This window comes from Cetorhinus maximus, chromosome 1 (genome assembly GCF_964194155.1).
Source record: "Cetorhinus maximus chromosome 1, sCetMax3.hap1.1, whole genome shotgun sequence".
Lineage (NCBI taxonomy): Eukaryota > Metazoa > Chordata > Chondrichthyes > Lamniformes > Cetorhinidae > Cetorhinus > Cetorhinus maximus.
Genome location: NC_135879.1, coordinates 196,586,528 through 196,610,901, shown reverse-complemented (window position 1 = coordinate 196,610,901; position 24,374 = coordinate 196,586,528). Strand labels below are relative to the sequence as shown.

The 24,374-nt window shown below is 43.4% G+C and overlaps 1 protein-coding gene across 1 annotated transcript in view; it reads right to left on the bottom strand.

Annotated features, from left to right (window-relative positions):
• The window catches only part of dnai1.2 (dynein, axonemal, intermediate chain 1, paralog 2), a 332,040-nt gene that overhangs the window by 272,178 nt on the left and 35,488 nt on the right, over window positions 1–24,374 (bottom strand). Inside the window, exon 5 of the mRNA XM_078538947.1 lies at window positions 21,980–22,106. Within this exon, the coding sequence (XP_078395073.1) occupies window positions 21,980–22,106 (127 nt within the window). The remainder of the gene's footprint in view (window positions 1–21,979; window positions 22,107–24,374) is intronic.

Genomic DNA, 24,374 nt, shown 5'->3' with positions numbered 1-24,374 from the left:
TGTATTCTAGCTTTTTGGGATTCATGCACAAGGACCCCCAAATCCCTCTGTGCTGCAGCTTTCTTCAATCTTTCTCCATTTAAATAATATTCAGCTCCTCTATTCTTCCTGCCAAAGTGCATAACCTCACACTTTCCCACATTATATTCCATCTGCCACGTTTTTGCCCACTCACTTAACCTGTCTATATCCCTCTGTAGACTCTTTGTGTCATCCTCACCACTTGCCTTCCCATCTCGTTTTGTGTCATCCACAAACTTGGCAATAGTGCATTCATTTCCCTCATCCAAGTCATTAATATATATTGTAAATAATTACCGCCCCATCACTGATCCCTGTCGCCCTCCACTAGTCACAGGTTGCCATCCTGAAAATGCCCTTCTTATCCCAACTCTCTGTCTTCTATTAGTTAGCCAGTCCTCTATCCATGCAAATATACTACCCCCAACACCATGGGGGTAGTATTATTAAGTCTTATTAAGTAGCCTTATATGTGGTACCTTATTGAACACCTTTTGGAAATCCAAATATGTTACTGGTTCCCCTTTACCCATCTTGCTTGTTACCTCCTCAAAGGCTCCAACATTTACCCAATGACAGATGTTAAGCTAACTGGCCTATAGTTACCTGTTTTTTGTCTCCCTCCCTTTTTGAATAAGGGTGTTACATTGGCAGTTTTCCAATCCTCTGGGACTTTTCCAGAATCTAAGGACTCTTGGAAGATTACTACCAGTGCATCCACTATCTCTGCAGTTATTTCCTTTAATATCCTAGGATGCAACTCAGAAGCCTGGGAGCAGACTCATCCACCTACATAGCAGCCAGAGGGAGATTAAGCACTTTGAACGAAAATAACTTAAAAAAATATACATATTATGGTTTTGGAACTCAATGCTCATGGGCCTAGAAATTTGATTGATAATAGGTGCGCAGGGAGTAAGGTACACATTGAACACATCTGTTCGTGTTGTCACAGCAGCAGATAATATGTGTTGCCTGCCAGTTATTGTCACTCCAGGGTGCAGACAGTACTGCCCATGCTATTCATTGGCAACAAATCTATCTGGAGAGCTGGATATCAAACCACTCAGGGGATCAAGGGATATGGGGAACAGGCAGAGAAGTGGAGTTGAAGCCCAACATCAGCCATGATTATACTCAATGGCAGTGTAGGCTCAAAGGGCTATATGGTATACTACTGCTCCTATTTTTTGTGTTCTTGTTCTCGCTCTGGTGGCCACTTAAAGGCAACTAGCTCCCCTTTTACTCTGGCTGTAGAAAGCAGATAAAGAGTTGAGAAGCATCTGCTAGACATGCATAACATACCTCCCCATTTTCTGATGCTGACATGGAGGCCCTGGTGCAGGCGGTGAAGCAGCAAGGGGAGTACTTTTAAGAGTACTTTGATTACGGAGGTTAGAGGTGACGGTGCTGTGAATAGAGAGTGAGAAAGCTGCACTGTTACCTTGGGATGAAGTCATGGAACTTTTTCTGGAATTGCAGCCATGTCAGCCTGGTGCAGGTAGTAGACTGAAGGAAGGTGATCTCTTCCTCCCACTAAACAGAAAACTCTCCAGGCACCAACTTCATCACCAGTAGGAAGAGGTGGCGGAGCAAACAAAAACCAGGAGATCAACACCCAGGACATGAATATAATTCCACTGAAAGTTCCATGACCTCATCCCAAGGTAACAGTTCTCTCTGTTCACACCTCCGCCACCTCTAACCTCCATAATAAAAATGCTCTCAAAACTCCCCTCCCTACTGCACTCTGTTATAATCACTACATCACACTTCACTAGACCTCCTTCCCCTCAATGACACATGCACCACCATTCCAACATTCACTTCCTTCCAACTCACATCTGACATACTGCACACCAGCTGTTCTATCATGGCAGGTATATTCTCTTAACATCTCACAAGATGATCACTAACAGAATCCTTTCTATCTTGCAAGAGAAGTTCGTAAACAACTCCAGATAGGAAGCTGCCACAGGAGGAAGCCAAGTCCACACGCACATCCTCTCCCCACTTAAAGGAAACATGCTGACATTCATGGGCAGGGACTAACTAATGGTTGTGGTGACTGAAAATGTTGGAAGAGAGGTCAAGCAAGTTTTACTCATTGCTTGTCTTCTTTTTCACTGCTTACTTGAATCACAAACTGTGTTTTCTCCTGCCTCTTTTCTCTCTGTGTTCTCCCTTCACACTAAAAGTTAACTCTTGTTAGCCTTTCATTTCATTTCCTGTGAAGTTGTGAACGAATCTCTGCCACGACAGGAAGAGGACGGCAGCAATCGTGATGATGTGGTATCACTTGGTTTCATCATCAGCAGCTGAATACCAGTTCAAATACTGGCATCCTGAGTACTTTAGAGACTGGGTTGGAAAAGAGGTATTTACATGCAGGAGCCAGAGCATGGGGATAGAACATCACATGTGCCAGCTTGCCAAGGTTAGATTTCATTCTAATATAAAAGCAAAATACTGCGGATGTTGGAAATCTGAAACCAAAACAAAAATAGCTGGAAAAACTCAGCAGGTCTGACAGCATCTGTGGAGAGGAATACAGTTAATGTTTCGAGTCTGTATGACTCTTCGTCGGAACTAAAGAAAAAAAGAAATGCCGTGAAATATAAGCTGTTTGAAGGGGGTGGGAGAGGTAGTGCTGGATAGAGGGCCAGTGACAGGTGGAGGCAAAGAAGAGATTGCCCAAAGATGTCATAGACAAAAGGGGTGTTGACGGTGGTGATATTAGCTAAGGAATGTGCTAATGGTGACATTAAGGGTAGAAAGCAGGGTGAGCAAGTGACGGATGGCCCTCATGGGGGTGGGGTAGGGGGAAGGGATCGAAATGGGCTAAAAGGTGGAGTTAAACAATGGATGGAAATAAATTTAAAAATAATAGAAATAGGTGGGAAAAGAAAAATATACATTAAAAACATTATAGATTATTAGAAAAAAAGGGGATCGGAAAAGGGGTGGGGATGGAGAAGAGAATTCATGATCTGAAGTTGTTGAACTCAAGGTTAAGTCCGGAAGGCTGTAAAGTGCCTAATCGGAAGATGAGGTGCTGTTCCTCTAGTTTGCGTTGAGCTTCACTGGAACATTGCAGCGGGCCAAGGACGGACATGTGGGCATGACAGCAGGGTGGTGTGTTGAAATGGCAAATGACAGGGAGGTCTGGGTCATGCTAGTGGACAGACCGAAGGTGTTCCGCAAAGCGGTCACCCAGTATGCGTTTGGTCTCTCCAATGTAGAGGAGACCGCATTGGGAGCAGCGAATGCAGTAGACTAAATTGAGGGAAGTGCAAGTGAAATGCTGCTTCACTTGAAAGGACTGTTTGGGCACTTGGATGGTGAGGAGGGGGTAGTAACGGGACAGGTGTTGCACCTTCTGGGGTTGCATGGGAAGGTGCCGTGGGAGGGGGTTGAGGTGTAGGGGGTGATGGAGGAGTGGACCAGTGTGTCCCGGAGGGAATAGTCCCTACGGAATGCCGACAGGGGGGGTGAAGGGAAGCTGTGTTTGGTGGTGGCATCGTGCTGGAGTTGGCGGAAATGGCAGAGGATGATCCTTTGAATGCGGAGGCTGGTGGGGTGATAAGTGAGGACACGGTGGGTGGAAAACCTCAGTTAAGGAAGAAGGAAGACATGTCAGAGGAACGGTGGTTGACAGGGCCCTCAACCGTGTCCGGCCCATCTCCTGCGCATCCGCCCTCACACCTTCCTCTCCCTCCCAGAACCATGATAGGGTCCCCCGTGTCCTCACTTATCACCGCACCAGCCTCTACATTCAAGGACCATCTTCCATCATTTCCATCAACTCCAGCATGATGCCACCACCAAACACTTCTTCCCTCTGGAGCAACAGCACCTCATCTTCCGATTAGACACTTAACAGCCTTCCGGACTTAACATTGAGTTCAACAACTTCAGATCATGAACTCTCTCTTCCATCCCCACCCCCTTTTTTTCTAATAATTTATCATTTTTAAAATATATATTTTTCTATTCCCACCTATTTCTATTGTTTTAAAATTTATTTCCATCCATTGTTTTATCTCCACCTTTTAGCCCATTTCGATCCCTTCACCCTACCCCACCCCCACAAAGGCCATCTGCCATTTGCTCATCCTGCTTTCTACCCTTAATGTCACCATTAGCACATTCCTTAGCTAATATCACCACCGTCAACACCCCTTTGTCCTTTTGTCTATGACATCTTTGGCAATCTCTTCTTTGCCTCCACCTATCACTGGCCCTCTATCCAGTTCTAACTGTCCCACCCCCCTCAAACAGCTTATATTTCACCGCATTTCTATTTTTCTTTCGTTCTGATGAAGAGTCATATGGACTCGAAACGTTAACTCTAATCCTCTCCGCAGATGCTGTCAGACCTGCTGAGTTTTTCCAGCTATTTTTGTCTTAGGTTTCATTCTGCCTCTGATGCAGACAATCCAGTTGCTGACTTTGAGGGCCCAGTCTATCAAGGAATGCTCATTGACATACATCAGAAAATGCAAGTTGCACTGAGTAGCATGCCAGTGATGTTGCACTCCCTGTCACAAAGCATGGTGAAATCAAGCTCCAACTTGTGTCAAACTTTGCACAGAGCGTGGAGACCATGGGCAGTTAACTATGTTAACACTACCACTGTCGCATCAACAGTCATGAAGTATGGGCTGATAATTGTCATAGCTTCCATGAAACATTAGATGAATGCCATCTTGGCTTTGGGAGCCGCTGTTGATAGGGCCATAGGATTGTTCCTAGTCCCAAGAGTGTAGCCTTGATTTCATGCAGCAATACCACCCACTATGCCAGTGGCCATTGGGTCAGGCTGCTCCGGCCCACGCAAAGATGCTGCAGTCTACAACTGGACCTTGAAAGCCTAGAGCTACTCAAGCCTTTTTTTATAGTCGTTTGGTAGTACATAACTTGAATATTGCTGAAAAAAGACATTTTGTCGAAGCTTTTCATCTTACACTTATCAGAACAATCGCAAGAATACCCATGTAAGGGGAAGCAACAACCTTATACTGTATGAGAAGTTGGTGCTGATTAGTTGGCAAGTGGACTTGATGGCTAGAGGTGTTGCCATGGAGAATGCACCAGGTAATGGTGACTAACAGTTAAGTGCACGCATTGTTCGAAATTTAAACCAGGCAGCTTGATTCTGACTGGTCAAGGTATTGCCCTGTGGATTAAGTCAGCGAATGGCTATCACTTACTTTGTTTAGCTGAAACAGGTGCAATGTGTGTACATGTTCTTTCTGTCTGCAAAGAACAAGGCCTTGTGTATTAATGTATGTAGCTTCCAGTACACGCAAATGCGCCACAGTGAGCCTAACTGACAATTTTAAATTGGTTGTCAACATAATTTTTAGCACACTGAGGATTATTTAGCAAATGTTGTCCAATCGCGGAATCAAATCTAATGTGTTTTGAGTTTTGCAAGCGTGGGCTGGTTGGGTATGATCTGTACCTTGCTCGTTGTGAACAGAAGAAACATGCTATTTGATACGATCTGCCAGTCTTTGGGAGGTAAGGCATACATACCTAGCATCACACTGGCACTGAAATTCATATACCACATTACTCATTTGTAAGATAGGCAATATGTCTTTTTGGCTTGATGGTAGCATGCTATTATTGGTGAATATCACTAGTGTTGCTACTGCATAGTAGCAATGTGAAACAGCTAGCTTCACCTGTTGCTCAATTTTTTTCAATGGGATGAGTCACTGGCAAAGCCAGCATTTGTTGCTCAACCCTAATTGCCCCTGAGAAGGTGCAATCCATCTGGGGTAGATAAACCCACAGTGCTGTTAGGGAGGGAGTTCCAGGATTTTGACCTAGCAGCAGTGAAGGAATGGCAACATAGTTCCAAGTCAGGATGGATGTGGTTTGGAGGTACACTTGCAGGTCATGGTGTTCCCATGCATCTGCTGCCCTTATCCTTCTAGGAGATGGGAGTCATGGGTTGGGAAGATGCTGTCAAAGTCGGCTTAACAAGTTGTTGCAGTGCATCTTGCTTACAGCAGTACTCACTGCTGCCACTGTGTGTCAGTGTGGAGGGAATGAATGTTTAAGGATGGGATGCTGATCAAGCAGGCTCGTTTGTCCTGGATGGTGTCAAGCTTTTTCAATGTTGTTGGAGCCACACTTGTTCAGAGAAGTGGAGAATATTCCATCACCACAAAAACAAAAATACCTGGAAAAACTCAGCAGGTCTGACAGCATCTGCGGAGAGGAATACAGTTAACTTTTCGAGTCCGTATGACTCTATTCCATCACAATCCTGACTTGTGCCTTGTAGATAGTGGACAGGCTTTGGGGAGTCAGGAGGCAAGTTACTCTCTGCAGAATTCCCAACCTCTAATCTGCTCTTGTCATCACAATATTTGTATAGCTAGTCCAGTTAAGTTTCTGGCCAATAGTAACCCCCCAGTATGTGGATGCTGGGGGAATTCAGCTACAGCAATGTTGTTGCATGTTGAGGGCAGGTGGTTAGATTCTCTCTTATTTGAGGTAGACATTATCTGGCACTTGTGAGATAAGAATGCTACTCAGCACTGATCAGCCCAAGCCTGAATGCTGTCCAGCTCTTGCGACATGGGGGCACTGTCTATTCATTATCTGAGGATTATAAAAAGAACTGAACAATGTGCAATCATCAGTGAACAGCCTTTCTTCTGACCTTATTATGGAGGGAATGTCATTGATGAAGTAGCTGAAGATAATTGGGCCTAGGGCAATGCGCTGAGGAATTCCTGCAGTGATTTCCTGGGGCTGAGAAGGTAAGCCTGCAACAACCACAACCATCTTTCATTATCCAATGCAGAGTTTTCATAAGAACACAAAAAATAGTAACAGGTGTAGACCATTCGGCCCCTCGAACCTGCTCTGCCATTCAACAAGATCATGGCTGATCTTCTTGTGTTTTGATTTACCCGTTCCCATCTAACCCCTTGCCGAACAAGAATCTCTGCCTTAAAAATATTCATGACCCTGCCTCCACCACCTTCTGAGGCAGAGAGCTCCAAAGTCGCACAACACTCTGAGAGAAAAAAAATTGCCTCATCTCTGTCCTAAAAGGGTGACCCCTAATTTTAAAACAGTGCCCCCTAATTCTGGATTCACCCACAAGAGGAAACATCCTTTCCACGGCCACCTTGTCAAGGCCGTTCGAGATCTTCAATCAAATCACCCCTCACTCTTCTAAACTCTAGTGGAAACAAGCCCAGTCTGTCCAACCTTTCCTCATAAGGCAACCCACTCATTCCAGGTATCAATCTAGTAAACCTCCTCTGAACCGCCTCCAATGCATTTACATCCTTCCTTAAATGTGGAGACCAAAACTGCAGATAGTATTCGAGGTGCGGTTTCACCAATTCCCTGTATAACTTTTACGTTCAGTCCCTCTCGTAATAAAGTATGGCATTCCATTAGCCTTCTTAACTACTTGCTGTACCTGCATACTAACTTTTTGTGACAGTACTAGAACACCTAGATCCCTCTGCCCCTCAGAATTATGCAGCCATTCTCAGTTTAAATAATACTGTTTTTTTGTTCTTCCTGCCAAAGTGAACAACTTCACATTTTCCCACATTAACTCCATTTGCCAGATCTTTGCCCACTCACTCAACCTATCTATATCCATCTGCAACCTCCTCATGTCCTCTTTATAACATACTTTCCTACCTATCTTTGTGTCATCTGCAAATTTAGCTACCGTGTCTTCACTCCCCTCATCTAAGTCATTGATGTAAATTGTAAAAAGTTGAGGCCCCAGCATAGGCCCCTATGGGACTCCACTCGTCACATCCTGCTGATTTCCTTCTGATTTCCTCTGAATTTTTGATACCAGACTCAATCAAATGCTGCCTTGATATTAAGGGCAGTCATTCTCACCTCAAATCTGGAATTCAGCTCTTATCTCCACAATTGGACCAAGGTTGTAATGAGGTCTGGAACTAAGTGGGCCTGGCAAAAGCCAAACTGGGCACCAGTGAGCAGGTTGTTGGTAAGTGCCGTCTGATAGTACTGTTGATGACATCTTCCATTAGTTTGATTGAAAGTAAACTAATGGTGCAGTAATTAGTCAGATTGAATTTTCCTTTCTTTTGTGGACAGAACACACCAGGGCAATTTTCCACTTTATTGGGTAGATGCCAGTTTTGTTCTGCATGATAATACTACATAGCCTTGTTTAATTCCCTGATCTAGTAGTAGACTGTGAGCTGTAAGGTATTACTGGTGCCACCTGCTGCAGCCTTAAAGGAGCCCAAGAGCATAAATTTAGGGTCACAGTGAAATTGGCAGCCATAGGCAGTGCTGTCCATGCCCTGAGTGGGGCTCTAGTTGTAGTTTTAGCAGGTGACATAACTTGGCAGCCTGCTCCTTTGTGATGTGAAGGTGCCCGAAACATTGCTTCTCAGTGAAGATCATCTAAGAGAAGTGCTCCCTGAATATCCACTGCGGATGAGATCTCCAGCACAAAGCCCCCCTGCTCTTCCTTCTTATGCCAGTTGCTCTAGTTCTCCTTTATCTTCTTTGCTGTTCCCCTTCCTCTTCCAACCCCGAAGGCAGCCCCATGAGACTATCCATGACACATTGAAACCATTTCTGAAGCAGCCAATTATAGTGTTATATCTTGTTTTTTGAAGACAAAATGCACTTTCCCATATGAAAAAACACACCATAAAATGGGCACAAGCTGACCAGCAGCCTGACATTTACAAATCAATATCTAACTCTCAAGTTCTCAAAGATCTCTTTAAATAGAGCTGTTGTTGTATCCTCCTTCAGAGCACAGTGTTGTTGTGCAAGTTCAGCACTGCAAGTCAGGCACTGGAGCATACCAAAATCAGAGAAGCTAACTTGAATAAAATATTTATTATTTTAAATACTTCTTGTCTGAGCTCCTAATGCTGATCATGGAGAAGTCTGATTTAAAGTCTATTAGGGGAAATGGTGACGTGGTGGTAATATCACTGGACTACAATCCAGAGGCCGAGGTCAAAGCTCTGGGGACAAGGGTTCAGCTGGTGGAATTTAAATTCAATTAACAAATCTGGATTTGAAAGCTAGTCTCAGTAATGTTGACCATGAAGCTATCATTGAATGTTGTAAAAACCTGACTGGTTCACTAATCTCCTTTAGGGAAGGAAATCTGCTATCCTTACCTGGCCTGGCCAATGTGTGACTCCAGATCCACAGCAATGTGGTTGGTTCTTAACTGCTCTCTGAAATGGCCTAGCATGCCACTCAGATCAAGGGCAATTAGGGATGGGAAATTTTGTATTATGGTGCACTGTGGTGTCTCAATGATGAGATTGTGAGACTTGTATAGTTAGACATGAACTGTTTATTGTTAACCTTTAACTATTTACAGATCCAAGGTATGGTCATGTTGGAGCTGTCACTTCCATGCAGACTGGTTCCAGAGTGTTCTTTCTAGGCTGTTCTCTCAGTCTATTACCATGTGACTCTATGCATCATACTGTGAGCAGTGCTTTTCTCCAGTCCCACGTTAACCCTTGCTCTGCCGAACACCTTTACATTACAGTGGCATGCAGGCACACACAACATCATGCAACATCCCCTTCTTCTCCATAAAAAAACTTTCCTTTCTATAAGGAGTATAACTATTTGTAATACAATCTTTACTTGCTGTCCTTGCTCCCCCATCTCAAGTCTCTGACTTTACACATTCAGACAGTCCTGAGGCTTAACAGTTCTTCCACATCTCAGTCTGTCATGTTTGGAGGAATGGTAGCAGTACTCTGTGCTGATAGTACTTGGTTATCTCCATTTGATTCCCTTTTTGCACACCCTCGAGTTGTGTTTCTCGTAATTAACAACTCATCTGCTTTTTTCGACACTGTGGGTTTATCCCATTGCTTCTGAGTGGAATGTGCACTCCATTCATTCCTAGAGTGGACTTGAATTTTCTTTTTCCATGGTGTCTGCCACGTTCTTGCTGAACGTGGATGTCTCATGAATGGAACCTTCATTTCCACTTGTATCTCAACTTCAGCCAAACATTTGTTCGCTGTTTTATTTTTAAACTGTTTTATAAGCTTATGAATCTTTTCGCTCAGCTCAATGGTTCTCAGTACATCAGAGACACCTGGCGCTCTTTCTTCTTCTGATTCCTTGTGCTTCAGTGTCAGATTTCCATTTTCCAATCTTAGCTCTGTCTTATTGTTCTTTGTCTGCGGCATAACTTTGTCCTTGTGCTTCACTTTGTTTTCACTGTTCGTCAGGTCTGTCTCTAGCAAAGTCCTAACTTGTTTCAGTACTGTAATTGTACTATTCATAGCTTCATTATCTGCTCACGGTTTTGAAAGTTCTATGGCTTTTCCTTTCATTGCCTCCTCTTTTCCATTCAATTGCTTCTTCAGTTCTTCAGTCTGTTGCTTGTAGCTCTTGGCTTCCTCCTGGAATATTGAACATTGCTGAGTCTTCTCTGCCAACTGGTTCTTCACTTTGTTTAGAGTAACATCAAATTAATTTTGCTTCTCTTTGTAATTTTCCAGAGGAATAAACTTTGACCTAAGGTGTCCTTGTAATGTGTGACGATTCTTCAACAAGTTTTCCTTTTCTTTGCGAAGTGTGCTTGCCTCAACTTGAATTATCCTGTAATTCAGCATAGTCTCCTCGAATTTATTCTGCTGTGCTTCCAATCTGCTGTTTAAGACAGCCTTCATTTTTTCATGTTGCTGAATAGTTATGCATCCTTTTGCATTTGATCTTGAAGGACAATCAATTGTTCTTTAAACTGTTCATTTTCTTGTTGACCTCTTGCCAACACACTCTTGAATCTTGTGCTTTAAATCTTCTAGTTCAGCTCTGATGCGAACATTTTCTTGTAGAACAGCTTCATTTACTTTTTGTACATTTTGCTTCTTTTGAGTTACCACATGCTCTGGGGCCTTCTGTTGTCTTCCCTCTAGGGACTTTCGGTGTCCTCCCTCTGGGGTCTCTGGTTGCCCTACCTCTAGGGTCTTTTGTTGTCTTCTCTCTGGAGTCTTTTGTTGCCCTCACTCTGAGGTCTTTTGTTACCTTCTCTCTAAGGTATTTTCTTGCTCTCTCTAGGGGTCTTTTGTTGCCTTGCCCTTGGCACTTTATCAGGAGTTTCCCTCTCTCTGGGTTTTCTTGTTGCCCTTGGCGGAGTTGTCCTCTCTCTCGGGTCTCTTGTTGCAATTGGCGGACTTGCCCTCTCTCTGGGGTCTCTTGTTGTCCTCAGTGGAGTTGCCCTCCCTCTCTGGGGTCTCTTGTTGCCCTCTCTCTGGGCTCTCTTGTTGCCCTCAGCAGAGTTGCCCTCCCTCTAGGGTCTCTTGTTGCACTTGGCAGAGTTGCCCTCTCTCTGGGGTTTCTTGTTGCCCTTGGCAGAATTGCCCTTTCTCTGGGCTCTCTTGTTACCCTCGGCAGAGTTGCCCTCTCTCTAGGGTCTCTTGTTGCCCTTGCAGAGTTGCCCTCTCTGCAGGGTCTCTTCTAATTTTCTGTCCATGGCTGTTTTATTTTGTTGTAGTTACAGCTTTAAATTTTGTTGCCTTTTTAAGACTCAGTGCAGTAACTTTTTTTTCACTTCAGACTGTCTCTGCAGCTGCTTTTTATTAATGCGACTTTCCAATGCTTTTCCGATGTTGGCGGTCTTCCCAGTGATCGTGGGACTTGCTTGTTGAAACTTTTTAAAATTTCAAGGTAGGAGAAAATTTCTTCTCTGGACAATTCTTTCTTTTTATCTCTTACCTCTGTAGGCTCTGTCTTTTTGAAGTTTTGACAGGCTCATGGTCTGATCAAGGCCCGTGTTTTTTAAACTTGAAGGGACAGCACTTTTCTCCTCTGCCTGCCCTTTGCTTTTCCTTTCAGGTAACTTTTTTCTTCCACAGCTTCTTCGTTACTCTGCAGTTTTTCTTCTCAAACTTTTGATTCTGCCAGCCAATTTTTACAGGTTTTTTTTGAAACCTTTGTTTTTACTTGCACTTCTCTTTTAGCTGCCCTCTGAATGCTGAGCCCTTGGACCACCATCTATTCTATAATGTAAGTACAGCGTTTTTTTTACATTTTGTTCACCATGTTATGGATGGAGCAGGTTCATTGATTCTGCACCATCTTGGGTGTTGCAATTTTTGTAGTCTTGCTTACCATCTTGTGATTTCTTTTCTTTCGTTCCTGAGATGTGGCCTTCGCTGGCTCAGATGGCATTTATTGTCCATCCCTAATTGCCCTTGAGAAGATGGTGGTGAGCTGACTTCTTGAACTGTACAGTCATCAATTATGGGGCATACCAGCACATCAGTGCAAAAGATAAGGCTGAAGCAGTGGATACTGCAAAGGCTATGGGCCCTGACAATATTCTGACAATAGCTCTGAAGACTTGTGCTCCAGAACTTGCCGCGCCCGTAGCCAAGTTGTTCCAATACAGCTACGACACTGGCATCTACCCGGCCCAAAATTGCCCAGGTATGTCCTGTACACAAAATGAAGAACAAATCCGACCCAGCCAAATACTGCCTCATCAGTCTACTCTCGATCATCAGTAAAGTAATGGAAGGAGTCATCAACAATGCTATCAAGCGGCAGTTGCTTAGCAATAACCTGCTCACTGACATCCAGTTTGGATTCCGCCAGGGCCACTCAGCTCCTGACCTCATTACAGCCTTGGTTCGAACATGGACAAAAGGGCTGAACTCCCGAGGTGAGGTGAGAGTGACTGCCCTTGACATCAAGGATGCATTTGACCAAGTGTGGCATCAAGGAACCCTCGCAAAACTGGGGTAAATGGGAATCAGGGGGAAAACTCTCCATTGCTTGGATTCATACCTAGCACAAAGGAAGATGGTTGTGATTGTTGGAGGTCAGACATCTCAGCTCCAGGACATCACTGCTGGAGTTCCTCAGGGTAGTGTCCTAGGCCCAACCATTTCAGCCGCTTCATTAATGACCTTCCTTCCATTATAAGGTCAGAAGTGGGGATGGGCGCTGATGATTGTACAATGTTCAGCACCATTCGTGACTTCTCAAATACTGAAGCAGTCCATGTCCAAATGCAACAAGACCTGCATAATATCCAGACTTGGGCTGACAAGTGGCAAGTAACATTCATGCCACACAAGTGCCAGGCAATGACCATCTCCAACAAGAGAGAATCCAACCATCGCCCCTTGACATTCAATGGCATTACCATCATTGAATCCCCCACTATCAACATCCTGGGGATTACCATTGACCTGAAACTGAATTGGACTAGCCATATAAATACTGTGGCTACAAGGGCAGGTCAGAGGCTAGAGATCCTGCGACGAGTGACTCACCTCCTGACTCCCCTACACCTGTCCAACATCTACAAGGCACAAGTCAGGGCGGAAAGCACGAAGAGCAAGAGAAGTTCGTTTTAGAAAGAGTGCAGAGAGCGAGTGGAGTTAATTTTAAAAAGAAGGCAGAGAGCGAGGGGAATTCATTTTAAAAAGAGTGTGGAGAGCGAGGTGAGTTCATTTTAAAAAGAGCGCGCAGAGCGAGGAGAATTTATTTTAAAAAGCTTGCAGAGAGCAGCTGATTGGTAAGTAGGAATGGTGAGTTTTTCTAGTCTTTAAAGAAAAATGTATGTGTTTATTTTTGTGTTTAGGTCTCTAGTCTTTATTTTTTTCCTAAAAATAGCTTGTTAAACATAACAAAAACAGAATTACCTGGAAAAACTCAGCAGGTCTGGCAGCATCGGCGGAGAAGAAATCAGTTAACGTTTCGAGCCTTCATGGCCCTTCGGCAGAACTGAAGCATAGTTAGAAGAAGGGAGAAATATAAATTGGTTTAAGGTAGTGGGGGGGTGCGGAGAGAGCGAGAGAGAGAGAGAGAGACATTGAGGGTGTGGTGTGGTGATTGTGGAGATGAGCAGATAATCAAAAGATGTCACAGACAAAAGGGTCAAAGAGGTGTTTTGTCTGAGAAAAGTGCTAATTAAGAATGGAGGACAGGATATTCAAAGTACAGCTCTAGTGGGGGTGGGGTGGAAAGGCTAACAAGGTTTTAGTTTTAGATTTAAAAATAATGGAAATAGGTGGGGAAAGAAGAATCTATATAAATTATTGAAAAAAAAGCGGGGGGGGGGTGGGGGGAGGGTGGTGGAGTTTAAGATCTAAAGTTGTTGAATTCAATATTCAGCCCGGAAGGCTGTAAAGTGCCTAGTCGGAAGATGAGGTGCTGTTCCTCCAGTTTGCGTTGGGCTTCACTGGAACAATGCAGCAAGCCAAGGACAGACATGTGGGCAAGAGAACAGGGTGGAGTGTTAAAATGGCAAGCGACAGGGAGGTTTGGGTCTTTCTTGCGGACAGACCGCAGGTGTTCCGCAAAACAGTCGCCCAGTTTGCGTTTGGTCTCTCCAATTTAGAGGAGACCGCATTGGGAGCAACGAAGGCAGTAGACTAAGTTAGGGGAAATGCAAGTGAAATGCTGCTTCACTTGAAAGGAGTGTTTGGGCCCTTGGACGGTGAGGAGAGAGGAAGTGAAGGGGCAGGTGTTGCATCTTCTGCGTGGGCATGGGGAGGTGCCATAAGTGGGGGTTGAGGAGTAGGGGGTGATGGAGGAGTGGACCAGGGTGTCCCGGAGGGAACGATCCCTACGGAATGCCGTCAGGGGGGGGTGAAGGGAAGATGTGTTTGGTGGTGGCATCATGCTGGAGTTGGCGGAAATGGCGGAGGATGATCCTTTGAATGCGGAGGCTGGTGGGGTGATAAGTGAGGACAAGGGGGACCCTATCATGTTTCTGGGAAGGAGGAGAAGGCGTGAGGGAGGATGCGCGGGATATGGGCCGGACACGGTTGAGGGCCCTGTCAACCACCGTGGATGGAAAACCTCGGTTAAGGAAGAAGGAGGACATGTCAGAGGAGCTGTTTTTGAAGGTAGCGTCATCAGAACAGATGCGACGGAGGCGAAGGAACTGAGAGAATGGGATGGAGTCTTTACAAGAAGCGGGGTGTGAGGAGCTGTAGTCGAGGTAGCTGTGGGAGTCGGTAGGCTTGTAATGGATATTGGTGGACAGTCTATCATCAGAAATTGAGACAGGTCAAGGAAGGGAAGAGAAGTGTCAGAGATGGACCATGTGAAGATGATGGAGGGGTGGAGATTGGAAGCAAAATTAATAAATTTTTCCAAACATAAGATTGATACTGGTGTAAAAATTAATTACAATAAATTGTAAAGAGCGGGGGATTCTTAAAGTGTAAAGAGCAGGGATATTAGAGTAAGTAATTAATTAATTAATTAATTTAATTAAGTACAATAACAATGGCAGGATGGGTGATGTGTTGCTAGTACAGCATGTGGGAGCTCCAGGGAGAACACATCTGTAGTAAGTGTTTGCAGTTCGTGGAACTTCAGATCCAAACTGAGGAGCTAGAGTCCGAGCTGCGGACATTGCGTCACATCAGGGAGGGGGAACATTACCTGGACCCTTTGTTCCAGGAGGCAGTCACACCTCTCAGATTAGGTAATTGAAACTTGGACTGTGATTAGGGACAGGAGGGTGTGACTGTAGGTGAGGCAGGTATGGGGACCCAGGGGGTAGCGTTCGAGGAGCCAATGGCCCCCTGGGAAAATGTCCAACAGTTACAAAGTTCTTGCAAGCTGTGTGGACGAGAGTGGGGACTGCAGGGAGGATGAGTGAACTGACCACAGTGCCATGGTACAGGGAGCCATTCAAGTGGGAGGAGGAAATAGGAACGTAGTAGTGGTAGTGGACAGTGTAATTAGGGGTATAGGTATTGTTCTCTGCAGCAGTGAACATGAGTTCCGAAGACTGTGTTGCTTGCCCGGTGCCAAGGTTAAGGACGTCTCCTCAGAACTGGAGAGGAACTTGCAGTGGGAGGGGAGGGATCCAGTTATTATCGTCCACGTTGGCACCAAGACATTGATAGGTCTAGAAAGGAGGTTCTGTTGAAAGAATTTGTATGGTTAGGAGCTAAGTTAAAAAGCAGAACCTCCAAGGTAATAATATCGGGATTACTACCTGAGCCACCGGCAAATTGGCATAGGGCAAATAAAGTCAATGAGTTAAATGTGTGGCTCAAAGAGTGATGTGGGAGGAATGGGTTTCAGTTCTTGGGGCACTGGCACCAGTGCTGGGGTAGAAGGGAGCTGTTCCGGTGGGACTGTCTTCACTTGAACCATGCTGGGACCAATGTCCTGGCGAATTGAATAACTAGGGCTGTAGAGAGAGCTTTAAACTAAATAGAGGGGCGGAGGGTTCTGGACAGGGGATACATAGGCTTACAAAGCAAAATGATATGGCAGCTTTGCATGGCAGCTATTTAGGTAATGATACCCACAGTGTGACCGGAAGGGACAGAGTGCACAAACTTAAAACAAAAGCAGCAAATAGGTTCAAAGGGAGAAAAAATGGTAAAAAGGCAAAATTAATGGCTCTTTACTTAAGTATTCGGAACAAAATAAATGAATTAATGGCACAAATACAGGTTAATGGGTATGATCTTATAGCCATTACGGAGACGTGGTTACAAGGCGATCAAAGCAGGGAGCTAAATATTCAGAGGTATGTGACCTTTCAAAAGGACAGGCAGGAAGGAAAGGGTGGTAGGGGTGCGGGGGGTAGTTTTGTTAGTACGAGATGGAATAAGTACGTTAGCAAGAAATGATCTTGGGTTGAAAGCTGTAGAACACATATGGGTGGAGGTAAGAAATAACAAGAGATAGAAGACATTGGTGGGAGTAATCTATAGGCCCCCTAATAGTAGCTATACTGTAGGATACAGAATAAATCAGGAGATAATGGGGGCATGTAAAAAAGGCAGTACATTAATCATGGATAACTTTAAGCTTCATGTAGATTGGGAAAACCAAATTGGCATTGGAAGCTACGAGCAAGAATTCATAGAGTGTATTCGGGACAGTTTCCTAGAACAATATGTTGTGGATCTAACCAGGGATCAGGCTATTTTGTATCTGGTAATGTGTAATGAGGCAGGTTTAATAAATGATCTCATAGTAAAAGATCCCCTAGGAAACAGGGACCATAACATGGTGAAATTTAGCATTCAGTTTGAGAGTAAGAAGCTTGGGTCGGAAACAACTGTGTTAAACGTAAATAAGGGTAATTACAAAGAAATGAGGGCAGAGTTGGCTGGAGTGGACTGGGAAAGGAGTTTAGTAGAAAAGATGGTTGTTGAACAATGGCAGACGTTTCAGAAAATAGTTCATGACTCACAACAAAGATATATCCCAGTGAGCAAGAAGGATACTAGGAAGGGGGTAAAGCAACCACGGTTAACCAAGGAAGTTAAGGATAGTATCAAATTGAAAGAAAAATCATACAATGTGGCAAAGATTAGTGGTAAGCCAGAGAATTGGGAAAGTTTTAAAAACTAACAGAAGATGACAAAAAAAAGAGGGAGAAAATAAACTTTGAGGGTAAACTAGCAAGTACTATAAAAACGGCAGTAAGAGCTTCTTTAAATATATAAAAAGGAAGCAAGAGGCCAAAGTGAACATAGGCCCCTGACAGAATGAGGCTGGGGACACAATAACGGGGAACCAGGAAATGGCAGAGGAGTTGAATACTTTGCATCAGTCTTCATGGTAGAAGACACTAACAGCATTCCAAAAATACGAAATAATCAAGGGGCAAAAGGCGGGGAGGAAATAAATGCAATAACTAGAGAAAAGGTATTAGGGAAACTAATGGGGCTAAAGGCCAATATGTCCCCTGGACCTGATGGGTTGAATCCTCGAATAATAAAGGAAGTAGCTAGAGAAAGCGGATGCACTGGTAGTAATCTTCCAAGAATCCTTAGATTCTGGAAAAGTCCCAGAGGTTTGGAAAGCTGCCAATGTAACACCCTTATTCAAAAAGGGAGGGAGACAAAAAACAGGGAACTATAGGTCAGTTAGCTTAATATCCGTCATTGGGAAAATGTTAGAGTCTATTATAAAGGATATAATAGCAGAGCATTTAGAAATGCATAATCTAATCAAGCAAAGTCAGCACGGCTTCATGAAGGGGAAATCATGCCTGAAAAATTTATTAGAATTCTTTGAGGAGGTAACAAGCAGGATAGATAAAGGGGAACCAGTAGGTGTAATATATTTGGATTTCCAAAAGGCGTTCGATAAGGTACCACACATAAGACTACTTAATAAGATAAGAGCCCATGATGTTGGGGGTAGTATATTAGCATAGATAGAGAATTGACTAACTAACAGAAGACAGAGAGTTGGGATAAGGGGGGCATTTTCAGGGTGGCAGTCTGTAACAAGCAGAGTGCCACTGGGGTCAGTGCTGGGGCCACAATTATTTACAATATATATTAATGACTTGGGTGTGGAATGTGAATATGCTATCACCACGTTTGTGGATGACACAAAAATAGAAGGCAAGTGGTGAGGATGACACAAAGAGTCTGCAGAGGGATATAGACAGGTTAAGAGAGTGGGCAAAAACGTGGCAGATGGAACATAATGTGGGAAAATGTGAGGTTAAATATTTTGGCAGGAAGAATAGAGGAGCTGAATATTATTTAAATGGAGAAAGACTGCAGAAAGCTGCGGCACACAAGGATTTAGGGGTCCTTGTGCATGAATCCCAAAAAGCTAGCATACAAGTTCAGCAGGTAATAGGGAAGGCAAATAGAATGTTGGCCTTTATTTCAAACAGAATGAGGTATAAAAATAGGGAAGTCTTGCTAAAACTATACAAGGCACACCTAGAATACTGTGAAGTTTTGGTCCCCTTATTTAAGGAAAGATATACTGGCATTGGAGGCAGTCCACAGAATGTTCACTAGGTTGATCCCGGGTGTGGAGGGATTTTCTTATGAGGAGAGGTTGAGTAGGTTGGGCCTGTACTCATTGGAGTTTAGAAGAATGAGAGGCAAACTTATTGAAACATATAAGATTCTTAGTGGCTTGATGGTGGATGCTGAGAGGCTGTTTCCCCTTCTAGGAGAGCCTAGGACCAGATAGCATAATCTCAGAGTAAGGGGTCACCCATTTAAGACAGATGAGGAGGAATTTCTTCTCTCAGAGGGTGGTGAATATGTAGAATTCATTACCGCAGAGGGCTATAGAGGCTGGGTCCTTAAGTATATTTAAGGTTGAGATAGACAGATTTTTAATCAGTAAGGAAACCAAGGTTTATGGGGAAAAAGCAGGAAAGTGGAATTGAGGATTATCAGATCAGCCATGATCTCATTGAATGGCAGAGCAGACTCGATGGAATGAATGGCCGACTTCTGCTCCTACTTCTTATGGTCTTATGGTGTGATGGAATACTCTCCACTTGCCTGGATGAGTGCAGCTCCCACAACACTCAAGAAGCTTGACACCATCCAGGCAAGGCAGCCCCGCTGATTCGCACCACGTCCACAAACATTCACTCCCTCCACCACCGACGCACAGTAGCAACTGTGTGTACCATCTACAAGACGCACTGCAGGAATTCACCAAGGCACCTTAGACAGCACCTTCCAAACCCACAGCCCCTACCACCTAGAAGGACAAGGGCAGAAGATAGATGGGAACGCCACCACTGGAAGTTCCCCTCCAAGTCACTCACCACCCTGACTTGGAAATATATCGCCGTTCCCTCACTGTCATTGGATCAAAGTCCTGGAACTCCCTTCCTAACAACACTGTGGGTGTACCTACACCACATGGACTGCAGTGGTTCAAGAAGGCAGCTCACCACCACCTTCTCAAGGGCAACTAGGGATGGGCAATAAATGCTGGCTCAGCTAGTGGAGCCCACATCTCATGAATGAACAGTGTGTTAGTGGTTGTGGGTTTGGAAGGTGCTGTCTTAGGACCCTTAGTGAGTTCCTGCAGTGCATCAAACTCAGTGTCTTAACTCAGCGTCACTCGGCAGTCTAGCAAAGGACTTTCACTCACTCTGGCGTATTCCTCAGCTTCTAAGTCTGTAGCGAAACTTCTTCAACTGTTTGTTCAAGTTTTCTTCTTCGATGTACATCTCTCTCGTTAGGCTTCAATTGCTTGTTGTTTTCATACCTTGGGATGCTGTTCTGGGTTCATGTATTTAACTGCTACCTTTAGTGTCACTGCGGATCACCATGTCAGATTATGGTACTATCTCTGATGTGATATCTTTTAGAAGCAATCACCAGTGCCAAGCGCATTGTACTATGCTGATCGCACTGATCTCTCACCTCTACGAACCATGCTGTATTATGGTGCACCGTGGTGTCTGAACAATGAGATCTTGAGACTTGTATATTTAGACATGAACCGTTTATTGTTAACCTTTAACTATTTACAGATCCAAGCTATGTTCATGCATGGAGCTGTTACCTCTATGCAGGCTGGTTCCAGAGTGTTCTTTCTAGGCTGTTCTCTCAGTCTATTACCACGTGACTCATACCGTGGGCAGTGCTGTTCTCCAGTCCGACGTTAACCCTCGCTCTACCGGGCGCATTTACGTTACAGTGGCATGGAGGCACATACAATATCATACAACAGGCAACAAATGTTGTCTTTTCTAGCAATGCCCACACCCCATGAAAGAACAAATTGCATCACAGATGCACACTTATAGCTGGAAATGGCCTCACATTTCCTGTCCACCATGCTGGACGCTTAGGAGGTTGTTTAGCACTTGACAACAGGCAAAGTGTTCTCAAATGTCGAGACCGTAAAATCTAATTTTGCACTGATAAGAATAATAGCAGCAAAAATGCCAGATTACTAATTTCTCTCCAACTTCATCTACCTGTGGTAAAGTGGTCTTGTCAGGGTCTGGGATTGAATAGGTGACATCACTAAACCTGTGCCCAATTTTCCCATTTAGCCAATGTTGCTGATTTAAGAATAAATGAATGCAGATCAAATCATTAATGCCACTGAACATAACTTTGAATCTGCAAATGATGTCAGAATCTTGTCAGTTTTTGCTTCCTTTAAATAATTTCACTTTTAAAAAAAATAGGGCATTAGCTGCTAGGAATTAGAATAATATTCAATTTTTCTGTCATTGTACAAAGTCATTGTACAAAAATCCACTCAGATCCTTTCCATCTTCTGTCTCTTCATGTAATAAACTGTATGCCTCTCCTCCCTGCTAAATAGGAATTTGTTTAATTGTTGGATGCTTCAACCAAATCCACATACACAACACTAGGTGGCAGTCACATCTCTAAGTTTGCTGTTACTTTGTAAAGGTAAATTTAATGCTCCAAAACTCCCAACAAGGAGCTACACTCAAAGAGAGCACAGTTGGAAGATAGGTCTACAAAACAAAAGCTTTAGTTATCCAACAGGCTTTTCTCCTTGAGTTTGGTTCCCTGTTTGGCATGCAGGAACACTGATTTCACACTATAGTCATGTCCCCTTGTTCTCATCTATTCCATTCTGCAGTAGAAGAGTAGTGACCTACCAATATAATATTCACAATTCTAACTGTACAGATCATTTTAACAGTGTAGATTATTATTAGTCCCTAACAATTTGTTTCCAAATAAAATAGTCACTTTAGTCCATCATCGGAGTTAATTTATTTAAGAAACAGTGCTGCCTTTATTGTCCTTCTCTAAATCATTTCCAATCTTTTAGCAATTTGTATATTAAGGTAAACTTGATACACTACCCCAAGCGATGAAAAGGAACTCCACCCCATTCCTACTCACCAAAAAGAAGACATCAGAAAGATGACCAGGAGCCATTAATAATTATTACCTGAATAGTTGGAGATGCAATTGCTAGGTGTAATACAACGGAGAATTGTTGCCCATTTTGTGATGTGGATACATGTCTACATAAGCACTGGGTTGGAAATGTCAGAACTCATTTACTTGGGATCCTTAGTGTAAGCAATAAATTAACTTTCATCTGATTACTATGGCATGGACATTAGCTAAAAAGACTTTATGCCAACCCACCACTGCACAGTTCTCCAAGCCAGAAATATCTGAGATATTCTTTGGTGCTCAACCTAAAAAAATTTAAGTACCTTCAAAGTACAACCCCCTAGATTGTTGACGCTTTGCTTCATCTGAATCCTTGTGTAATAAGTTTCCATCCTGTGCAAAATGAATGGCCATCTGGCTAATCATTGGGACTTGTTTGTAAGTTCTTTCCTTTAATATAAAAGAAAATGATGAGTTAAGAATTTACCTAACTGGTGAAATAATTACAGACGAGTAATATCTTTATGAACAAATTGCAGAAAAATTATAAATGCATTTATAAAGAAAGCAATTACGATTTCACTACAAATACTAAACAGCAGAGCTTTCAGGAAAAGTCAATATACTTGTTATGGAAAATATGCTACAATAAACAATTCACAACTATAAAAAAGAAATAAAAAAACACATTACAGTCTTTAGCAACATTGTCAAAACTCAGATGTAGCGAAGAAAAAAAAAGTCTAAATAGTCAATTCTTGCCCGATGTATGGTCTAAAAATCACTTTCCACGTCATTCAGCCTTCAGCCGACTGAGGAAAAGAGTACTTGAAGACCAGAATCTCAAACCCAACATTAATGTCACAGTTTATTGGGCAGCAGACCCCCATACTCCGATATACATTTGAGACTTGAACTGTAATATGAGGGTCTGAATACAGTACCGCTCACACAGTGAGGTAAAAGAACACATGACCCACACTTAGGGTTTAGTCTAGTGTTGGAGCCATGTGCGCAAGCAAGCATGGAGACAGCTCCTCGCCTGACCTCTTTACGTTGTACATGTACATTGTTCTTGTAGTTGATAAATGCATACATTTAACCTACTTAAGACCACAAAGACTTCATTAAGACCTACCGAACGATAACCACGCCCTGCAGTATCACTGCAGCGAATGGAAAATTCCAAAACCTTGCAAAAAATGCAGAAAAAAACTAAAACCCTGCAAGACTAAAAAAAAAATTTGAAGAAACATTCTGACCTGAAGAAAAGCTCGAGAAGCAGAAACGCAGAGGAAAATCACCAGGGAAAAGCTCCAAAGTAAAGCTTGGAAGCTGAAGACAGACATTTAAAATTTAAAATGCAGCAGAAGACGCCATAGGATTTCTTGGCAGTCCAACATGCTGGACCAGAGTGCATAATCACCAGACCTGGCATGGGTGAGCTAAAACTTTTAAATTCCAAGATAAAACAAGTCCTCAGAAATATTTTAATAGTTCAGTGGTCAGAAATTGTTGTTTAAAAACTCTGTCAGAAAAACCACATTCCCAAGCTGACACCTGAACACATGCTCGCTCCAGAAAGAAAAAGAAAAATAATTAATTAATTTGGATGAATCGCAACTAAAGAATCAACTTTAAAGACCAGCAAAGGCAAGATTCGATGTTTCCATGACCGAAAAGCATAGCGCTGAGACAGAGAAATCTGCGGTCAGTTGATCCGAGCGTCCATTGTTTAAAAATTGTTCAAGGCTGAGCGCAAGCATCATTGAAGTGGGTAAACCCTTGGTCTTCAAACAAACCAGGGCGACATCTTGAATTTCAGCAACTTCTTGACGTCGGTAGTGGGAAAAATTCTAGAGTCCATTATAAAAGATTTAATAGCTGAGCACATGGAAAACAGTGGCAGAATCGGACAGAGCATGGATTTATAAAAGGGAATCATGCTTGACAAATCTACTGGAATTTTTCGAGGATGTAACTAGTAGAGTTGATGAGGGGGAGCCAGTGGATGTGGTTTATTTGGACTTTCAGAAGGCTTTCGACAAAGTCCCACATAAGAGATTGGCGTGTAAAATTACAGCACATGGGATTGGGGGTAGTGTATCGAGGTGGATAGAAAACTGGTTGGCAGACAGAAAACAAAGAGGAGAAATAAACGGGTCTTTTTCCGAATGGCAGGCAGTGACTAGTGGGGTACCACAGGGATTGGTGCTGGCACCCCAGTTATTCACAATATATATTAATGATTTAGATGAGGAAATTAAATGTAATACCTTCAAATTTGCAGGTGACACAAAGCTGGGTGGGAGGGTGAGCTGTGAGGAGGATGCAGAGATGCTTCAGTGTGATTTAGACAAGCTGAGTGAGTGGGCAGACACAGTATAATGTGGATAAATGTGAGGTTATCCATTTTGGTAACAAAAACAGGAAGGCAGATTATTATCTGAATGGCTATAAATTGAGAGAGGGGAAAGTGCAACGAGACCTGAGCGTCCTCGTACACCAGTTCCTGAAGGTAAGCATGCAGGTGCAGCAGGTGGTAAAGAAGGCAAATGGTATGTTGGCCTTCATAGCCAGAGGATTCAAGTACAGGAACAGGGATGTCTTGCTGCAATTGTACAGAGCCTTGGTGAGACCACACCTGGAATATTGTGTGCAGTTTTGGTCTCCTTATCTGAAGAAGGATGTACTTGCTATAGAGGGAGTGTAGCGAAG